General features: G+C 32.1%; 1 protein-coding gene across 8 annotated transcripts; it reads right to left on the bottom strand.

The window, feature by feature from the left end:
* Window positions 1-1,194: 1,194 nt before the first annotated feature.
* Window positions 1,195-6,804, bottom strand: LOC146931333 (uncharacterized). Of its 8 annotated transcripts, none has more exons than XM_085702810.1 (9): window positions 6,573-6,804; window positions 5,736-6,367; window positions 4,701-4,800; window positions 3,931-3,987; window positions 3,347-3,464; window positions 3,047-3,129; window positions 2,417-2,478; window positions 2,236-2,341; window positions 1,195-1,657 (listed from the first exon to the last, which is right to left on the bottom strand). In XM_085702810.1, exons 2-8 carry the CDS (start codon window positions 6,077-6,079, stop codon window positions 2,236-2,238), a joined length of 870 nt encoding a protein of 289 aa, XP_085558936.1. In that variant the 5' UTR covers window positions 6,080-6,367; window positions 6,573-6,804; the 3' UTR covers window positions 1,195-1,657. The 8 variants fall into 8 exon arrangements, with proteins under 8 accessions (XP_085558936.1, XP_085558938.1, XP_085558940.1 ...); XM_085702812.1 differs by having other exon boundaries at window positions 1,195-1,594; XM_085702814.1 differs by having other exon boundaries at window positions 2,236-2,332.
* Between the last annotated feature and the right edge of the window lie 2,372 nt (window positions 6,805-9,176).

Below are 9,176 nucleotides of genomic sequence, written 5' to 3'. Positions count from 1 at the left end.
GGTGGGGGGGTGCAGACTTGATTTTAATACGAGGAAGTTGTATCAGGGGAAGGAAAATGGAAGGGGAAAATGTTCAAAAGTTAAAACTTTATGAAGAGTATTTTGGTGAAAGATGATTGCTCATCTCACCAACAAAACTGCTCTCTGACAACTAAAATACGTTTAATACCTTCAACGACAGTTAACTACCGTTCGCTCCTTAACATTTAGTTTATGAGCGAAGTCGTTGAAGGTATATTTTGGTCTTTTTGAAGTGCAACGAACGATTTTCTTGGAGAAAATAGGTTGGGAAATGCTAAATTGGTTAGCATGACCCTGAAATGTGTTAAGCCTTGGTTGTATTAGAAAAGAAAAAAAAAACAGAAGTGCAAATAATAATCCATTTCTTTTGATTTTTGGGGATCTATAAACAAAGTGATAAATAGTATCTAAAACTCACACATACAACAGTAAAGTTCTGGATTCAAACTTAAGTGTGTGTTCAACTTAACAATATCATCATTGTCAATTGAACTAGACCTTAGAGACATAAAAGTGCTACTATGTATCTGGTCTTCACTAGTCCTACAAAAAAGCATTCCATGTTTTCTAAAAGTTCACATTCACAGATTACACAAAGTTTTCAAAAGTAGGCGTCACGACATGCCATTTTTTTCTTCCCTTTCTCATATTTCCAAACTGATATTAAGAGGGGAGAAAGCAGACTCCCAAATTAGAACATGGCTAACAGTTAATATTAGTGTCTTATTAAGCATCATCATTTTTTCTGATATTCCCACAACTAGCATCCTTTGAATCCACTATGAGACTAATTCTCGAGTCAGTAGAGGAATATCAATTCCTCTTTCTCTTTTTCCTTATATGGAGTTGATCTATCTCCCAAATAGAAACTCCAAAAATCAAATTCAAGTTATTTTTGCGAGAAAGAATCATGTTACCAACCCTTCGGGTAGTTTTCCAGAATTATTATAACCACTCCAAGCAAAAGCTATCATACCCAAAGAAAGAATCACAATCAACACTAACATGATCCTCTCGTATATAATCAATAGATTTAGCTCCTTAACTTTTAATATGAATAGTTCTTTAAAGTGTAAATTGACAGTTGATATTTCAACATATCCATACATTACTATGTACACATGTCATATAAACCATTAAATATGTTATTTTATCCTACAAAATGAACTACTATTTATTTTAGATAAGCTTAATTTATAACAGAGAAATTATGTACATAATGAGTTCCCTTCACATCTTACAGCAAACTAGTCTCATACACATCTCCAACTATTTCTATGACATGGTAGTAAAACACCAATCAATATTCTGTTATCTATAAATGTGCATTCAGATCAAACCATTGATATATTAATCGCTTTCCTATAAGATTGATTTATTTATACAACAGGAGTTCCAAGTTTTGTTTCAAATGAAAATAATCAACCATGGAACAGTAAGATCAAAAGATGGATTAGAATCTCTGGAAAGTCATGATATATGTATTTGTGAGTAACTTCCTGACTCCTCAATTGCATGTAGCACCAAAACAGTTGCAGCCAAGACTTCCAAATGATGAATGATGCCATCCCCTCTACAACGATTGATGTACATCGATTTGTGAAAGGCAATGTTGATGAAGTCAGCACTTTGCATGCTTGAATTGGCAATACATAAACCAATCAACATTTGTATATGATATTCTATTCAACTATAATGACAAAATTATTCATGTTTTCTTATATAATTTTTTCAAAGAAAAAAGTCTGATACAATGTGTATGGCCAAAATGTATAATGAATATGCAAATCATTTTAAAAAAAGTTGAGAATTATTAAGACGTCACCGTCGAGAAAGATGCTCGGTGAGTGGCGACAGGCTGATGGCAACTACACTTAATATATAGAAACCATGATTATTAGCTCATACTATCTCATGCAGCCAAAAATATGGGTGCACTTGAACATTTCCAAATTGAAAAACCTCACTAATTTCAACTTATTAGGAAGGATAGAGAGGTGTGACAGCAAGGATTCCTTCAAACTTCCAAACTAATTAGGTAAATCAATTAAATTGAAACATAGTGTGGTTGGTTGAATCTATTCTATTGTTAATTGGACAATGAATTTCATTAAATAATGCACTTGCACACACAAAACAAAACAGATGGAAACATGATTGTAGAGATTCAAAATAAAAATGCAAGATAACAGTTAAATCTGACCAAGTACTTACCTAAGTTCTATTAGGCAAAATGCTTCTTGCAAGATCCTCGTTAATGGCAACAGGCAGTGGCGGCATTTGGCTCATAATGCCAGGCATCTCACTCATGCTGCACAAACTTAACTAGTGATCTTCACAAAGTTCATAGACATAAAAACCAAATACAAGTAAACTTCATTAAAAATCCACATACTCGTTTAGAATGGAATTAATATTGTGCCTTGTGTGGCAAAAGAGGTCGATGTTGTCCTGCAACTGTTCATCAAAGAACATGATCATTATTAAAAAGCTTAGAGACTGAAAACTAAATCATATATAAAAGAATAATATGATGACACCATAACTGAAAGAACTTAGATAAATAAATTCAGAGTACAATGAAGTGAATAGAGAACCTAGTTAACTACTGATATGGGAAACCATTTCAATGCAATACTTCATACTATAATGAAAGATGAAAATTTGGAAATTCATCTAAGCATTATTTCTATTAATTAAAAAGTTTAACCATAGTAATTAGACAGACAATATGATCATTAATTTATATGGAATTTCAGACCATGAGTCCAGTAATGTGATAACCAATGTGAATATGATATCTTTCTTCTATGTCTAACAATTTGAACATTTCCTAAACAGGATAAGAATCAATCATCCACTAGACAATCTATAGAGGTGAAATGCCGCATGTATTTATACTTAGCCACTAAATTAGTTGTTACAAATACTTAAGATGTTCCAAGTTTGTAAAAGGACGAAAATCAAAAGCTGCACCAATATTTACAAAAACAAAGCTGAAACATATGATGGTTGAGCTTATCACCTTGTACGTCGATAAATTGGTATTGATTTGATTAAAAGCTTGAGCATTCTGCTCCATGAGTTGCTTCATGGGCCCACAAATTCCTGAACATACACAAGTATTTAATGAAATGTGGAATTGGTTCCACTTACAAAAACGACGCACTTAAAATTTGCTAACAAAATCTTAGACTACTAGTCAAAACACTAAATTTCAGTCTTAACAGACTAGAAAATTTAAAATTCCGAAATAATGTAGCCGCAAACATAATGAGAGCTTGACAGTACAATTAAAAAAACTTAAGAAAATGGATATACTAACCATCATATAGTGTCCGTTGACTTTGTTCCATAACGCGTGACATGTGAGAATATGACCCCATGCTTGGGGGTAGCGCCGAATGCAAATTTGACTGTGCTGCAAACTCCAACGACTTATCCTGAAGAAGCATGACTTTAGAATACTGGTTCTTCAATCAACATTAGATCCTAAAGACATTAATTGATTCAATATATCAAAACTGGAATCCCATTTATGGGATGCAACATAAGCATATTTTGTTATTAACATAACATTTGAGTATTATCAATATCCTTGACAAGAAATTCAAGCATATCGAGAAGACTCAACGCAAATGATTTCATACAACAGTATCAATCAGATCAACAACATTGCGTAAGAATTTGCTTGTTGATCTCTCACTGTGTTTAAAAAGAGTTTTTCATAGATCTTAAAACTGAGGTAAAATATATTTAATTTTTTATGGAAATATATTTGAAATTCAGAACCAACTTAAAACATTAGGAGGAGAATCGGTGAGAATCATGATTAACCAGACAACTCTTCAATAAACACTACATTATAAGAAAAATAGTGTGTACAGAAGCTTCCAAAATTTTACATACTTTTCTGTAATTGATCTTCTTTCCCAAACTGTGTTCATCTGGTTTCCTTCGCTTTCTCTGCAAAAATGGTTTAAACGGTATTTTAATCTTCCGAAAACAAGTGTAGAAGTGAAAATGCATCATGTTCATGAAGTGCACAATTTTCATTTTTGTGGATAATATGTTATACTGGACCCTGATAAATTTCCAATTTTAAATGGGGGAAAAAAGGCAAGGAAGGTTATCTTGGTTAATTTTATTAAGAGTCTATGCGATTATGAGATGAAACATAACCTTTAAATAGGATTACAAGTTGTGATCTGCAGCGGCGATTGCAGCCACAACCATATTCTAGCCCAATTGAAAGTTCCATCAGCTTTATTTTCTTCATTTTTCTGCAATTGCTGGAACTGTTACCGTGATAACAACCGAAACCTAAAACCTTGCCTTTAACCACTGATATCACCATAACTTATAACATATTAAAGTGACTTCGATACTTTTAGAATTTAATAGTGAATGCTTTAGAAACTATAAAGTGGAAGTTCCACTATGCATATTCAATTTGCAAGTACATAATTGCAACATATTAAAGTGGCTTTAATGCTTTTAGAATTCAAATTTGTACTGGACTCAAAGTGGAAGTTCCACTATGCATATTCAACTTTCAAGTTGTTATTTGCAGCATATTCAAGTGACTTTAATGGATTCATGCACACAGCACAGGTATCGTTGAGATGCAGCATTAAACTATGTACATCGGGAAAATTGTTGAAAGGAAAAGAGCTTACTGTCAACCACCTACACCTCAAAGCAACATCGCGAACAGTTTTATCAGGCAACGCAGCAGCAATTTTGATGTACTTCATGATACTTGGTTCATTGGCATAACTAGTCATAAAACATAACAATCATGAAATTAAAAGGTCTTGAAATATAAACTATAGTATGAGAAAGAAATATCAGCTTTAGCACGTATAAGTATACCATGAAAAACAAATTTAGCAGAGTCATTACTTAAACATAAGTAACTCTAGAAGAAGATAGTAGCATAAAACCAATCAAATTATTGAATACAAGCAAAGAAAACAATACTTGGTAGGTAGTATTTTTAAGTGGGAATTGATTGCAAAACAAGGTGGTCAGTGTAAGAAAACATTGCATGTAGTCCACAGATAAAAAGACAGGTTGGTCTCATGCTTCCTGATCAGACTTGCAGACAGACAACATAATTAATCCACAGATTCAAAGAACCTAAATTATTTTCATGGGAAAGTAAACAGAAAATAAGTTGCCATGTGGACAAATGTAAACCCTGTAGCACCAACACTTCTGATTGAAGGCGTGTTTGATGTTGGCACAACACATGTGGTTACATTCAATTAATTTATTTTCTTAGTTTATGTTTGGTTCCACTTTCTAAGGAGGTAAAATTGATTTCAGAGGTATAAAATTCTTTTGACATGTTTGAATGTTTTCAAGTAAAATTGATTCTAATTTGAAGCTAGTGTTTGGAGTTTTTGCCGCTAAAATTGAATTTTAGCCTTAAATTTATTGTTCAACTTACATTTATATGAAGGTATCTAAGCATAGATCACTTTACATTCAACTAATTTTTAGCCAGAATCAATTTTATAGAATCTATTCTTGCAAAACACACACTTAAATTTCAACTGATTTTTAGCTAGAATCAATTCATGCAAGACACACTTAAATTATTATCGGTGTCAACTTGTCAGCGTTCGTCTCAGCACTTCATAGGCAACACATAGATGCCAAATTAGCAATAAATAAATAAATAAAATTAATAAAAACAAATGACTTACTTGGCAAGACCCTCTTCCAATCTGTACTGTTCATCAAGAGACCATTCAACAGCCAACCCTGTGTCATGCTTAAGCCCTGGAACTGAATCAACAAGAAGAGAAGAAGACCCAGCTGAATTACCACCAGCACCACCTTGACTTACAACATGGTTGTTGTTGTTCATGAAAGTTGAATTTCCAGAATATACCATCCCAGAAGAACTACTAAACCCAAAATAATTACCCATTGGGACCATCTCTGACATGCTATTATTCATAGCACCGTGCTGAAATGATATTGCATGTCTACTCATAGATGAATTTATATCTTCATTATGAAACCCTCTGTTTGACTCTGCCTCCATCTTTTATCACCTTTTCCTATTATTTCTATCAACAATTTTCCTATAATCCAAAAACAGCACCAACCACCATTTCCAAACAAAAATATAACAATACCAATAGCAAAAATTCTTCACAAATTCACTGATTCAGTGTATCCAACCAAGATCAAAATCAAAATCAACCCTTTGGACTCTATTCAAGCAACTATAGGTAATCAAGGGAATTTGGTCATGGCCCAGATGAAATTAGCAGAACCCCACGATGAAAAACCCTTAAAAATCCAAACATTAGCTCAAAAATGAAAGAGCCTAGAAAAAAGAAAGAGAAGAACCCAGAAAAACAAAAATCAGTGTTGAAGAAAAAAGATGAAAAGTTGATGTTTTTAAGGAGTCAATTATGTTATGATGCTATGCTACAAAGCAAAGGAAAGTGATATTAAAAGCCTTAATAACAGCAAAATCAAACGTGTCGTAACAGAACAACAACAGGGAAGAGAGAGAGAGAAAGAGAAACCTTTTTACTTATTTGCAACTTTCCGACCAAGTTGTTGAGCTGAGAGTGTTTCTTTTTTCTCTTTCTATCACTATACTATATACAATGCTATTACTGCACTACAATTTGGCATTTGTTTGCAACTTTCTGTGTTGTTTTGCTTTGTGACACACACACACACATATGTTATTTGTTGTGTTTCTCTCTCTCTCTCAAAAGAGAGAGACAAGAGATGGGTTACAACTCTACCAATAAGGAAGCAGAGAAAGGGAAAAAGGAAAATCAAAGTTTTGTTTTTAAAATAAAATTAAGAAAGTATAAAAAGGTGAGTGTGAGTGAGTGAGATAATAATGGATGGTTGTGGTGTGGATCTTGGAATTCAGCAACAGTGCGAGTCCCAATAAGCATTTGATGCTATTCATTGTGGACTCCACCTATTCTTTATGCTTAAATATTAATTAAGTTTTTAGTCCCTATAAATATTCACAATTTTGTTTTTAGTCCCTACAAAATAAAATCACACTTTTTAGTCCCTGTGACATTTTCCTTAAGCATTTTAGGGACTAAAAATGCTGATGGAAAATTTTTATAGGGACTAAAAATGCTGATGGAAAATTTTATAGGGACTAAAAATGTTGATGGAAAATTTTATAGGGACTAAAAAGTGTTATTTTATTTTGTAGGGACTAAAAATAAAATTTTAAATATTTATAGGGACCATTTACTTAATTAATCCTAAATTTTTTGTGCTAAGTTGGTGTTTGTTTGGATGCTTGTTGAATTTGGTAAAATCACTTTCTTTGGGTCTAATAATTTTGGTAAAAGTTACCCATTAAAACTTTGTTAAATTTGTGGTATCATCATGGTGTCATGGTCATTTTATCAGGAACCGATGCATCCTAGTCATTAGTTAAGAAAGTAGTCTCTCCGGTCCTATTTATAAAAAAAAGTTTGGTCAACAAAAATTGATGTATTTAGACCGAGTTTTGAACTAGATACATCAACTTTTGTTGACTTAACTTTCTCTTGTAAATAAGATCGGAGGAAATAAAAAAAACAACTTTTCACAATTTTTTAATGTAAAATTTCTATATTAATTTTCTTAACTAGTGTATCGGAGGCCATCCTAAATAGGTCGTAAATTACACAATTTTATATTTAAAATTTCTAATTTTTTACTGTTTAAACAATATCTTAATAACACTTGTTACCATTTCCTTGGACGTTATAGTATTATCAAAGTCATAATACAATAATTTATCTGAGCTTTTTCAATACTCCATATTTTATATAAATTTGCATCTTTTGATTCCATAATCAAAATCTTAAGATTTTCTTTTGGGTAAGAACATCTTAAAGATTACCATAAGCATTCTCCATTAACTTTTGTTATAATCTGTTTTTTAATGCAAAAGTAAGAACATTATTATATTATTATATTTTATTATTTAAAAGCACGGGTAACAACAAGTACATCCTATGCCAATTCCTGTGGGGGACTGTCAAAGAGGTAATGATCATTATCAACAGATTCCTCCACCCACTTCTCATGTTGGGCTATAACATTGCTGCTCGAAGAATCAAGTTGAAAATCATAACAAAGAATTAATTTCCAAAACAAAAAAGAAGAATACTTTATTGAATGAATACTAACAACACGTTTGATTATTGAATTTATTCTTTTTTGGTTTAATTGGGTTTTGGTTTTCTGGATATGACAGTTATGCAATTTTGACAATGTTTTAATTGTTGAAATTCTATAGACCACATAGTATAACAAGATCAAACAGTTACTGCTAGATTGTGGCTCGTTCTATATTACTCTCTCCGTGTCTATATATAAGCACATATTTGACTAAAATTATGTATCTAAATATAATTATATAAACCATTATTTACACTTGAATAGAAGGCAAGCGGGCAATAAGACGCCGCTAGACCTTTTTGGATGGCAAAACCAATTCTCGCAAACACAACATTCAGGGACCTAGAAGACATGACATACTCATGTTCTTGTGAGCTTAGCTCAGTTGGTAAGGACAATGCATAATATATGCAAGGTTCGGGGTTCATACCTCAGACACCACCAAAAAAGATGTATAGCATACCCTAGTTAATAATACTAACTTATATTAAATAGAAATGTGAAAAAGATAAAAGAGAGTTTATATATATAAACGGAGGAAGTATCATATACTTGGGGAGAATTAAAAATTTCAGCTTGATACCTGAATGGCCCCCACAAAATAATTATAGTGTTAGAGAACAATAAAGATTAGATGAGAGAATACTGCTCTCTATTAGATTGATTTTCATATTTTGTTAGCTTGTTAGAAGAAGAAAAAAATATGACAATGATCTTTGATGTGGTATTAATTGAACAAGACAACTCATCATAGTTTATCAAGAACAAAGTCCAGTAAAAAAATCGTCAATTGATTATGTTTTATTTTCCTACCAGTAAAAATCAAACTCATGAGTATCACATTCTCCCACTTAAATAGAAGTGGTCAATTATTGAAAGCATACGAATTTTAGGATTAGAATGTCAACTGTGGTTAAAGTACATACCAACCAAAGTCAAATAAAAATAAACTCTTAATGTTGTAGAAAATATTATTGATG

This window comes from Medicago sativa, chromosome 4 (assembly GCF_051527215.1).
Source record: "Medicago sativa cultivar Bolivia chromosome 4, Bolivia_mono, whole genome shotgun sequence".
Lineage (NCBI taxonomy): Eukaryota > Viridiplantae > Streptophyta > Magnoliopsida > Fabales > Fabaceae > Medicago > Medicago sativa.
The sequence above is the reverse complement of the archived record's forward strand: the minus strand, read 5'-3'. Positions and strand labels throughout refer to the sequence as shown.

Bases quoted from the DNA above. Each gene is read 5' to 3' on its own strand.
- LOC146931333 (XM_085702809.1), bottom strand. From the start codon at position 6,079: ATGGAGGCAGAGTCAAACAGAGGGTTTCATAATGAAGATATAAATTCA. The intron at 3,988-4,700 runs GTAAGCTCTTTT...CCATTTTTGCAG, and splicing joins TGAGGTGTAGGTGGTTGACA to AGAAAGCGAAGGAAACCAGA. The intron at 2,342-2,416 runs GTATGTGGATTT...TCACTAGTTAAG, and splicing joins ATTAATTCCATTCTAAACGA to TTTGTGCAGCATGAGTGAGA.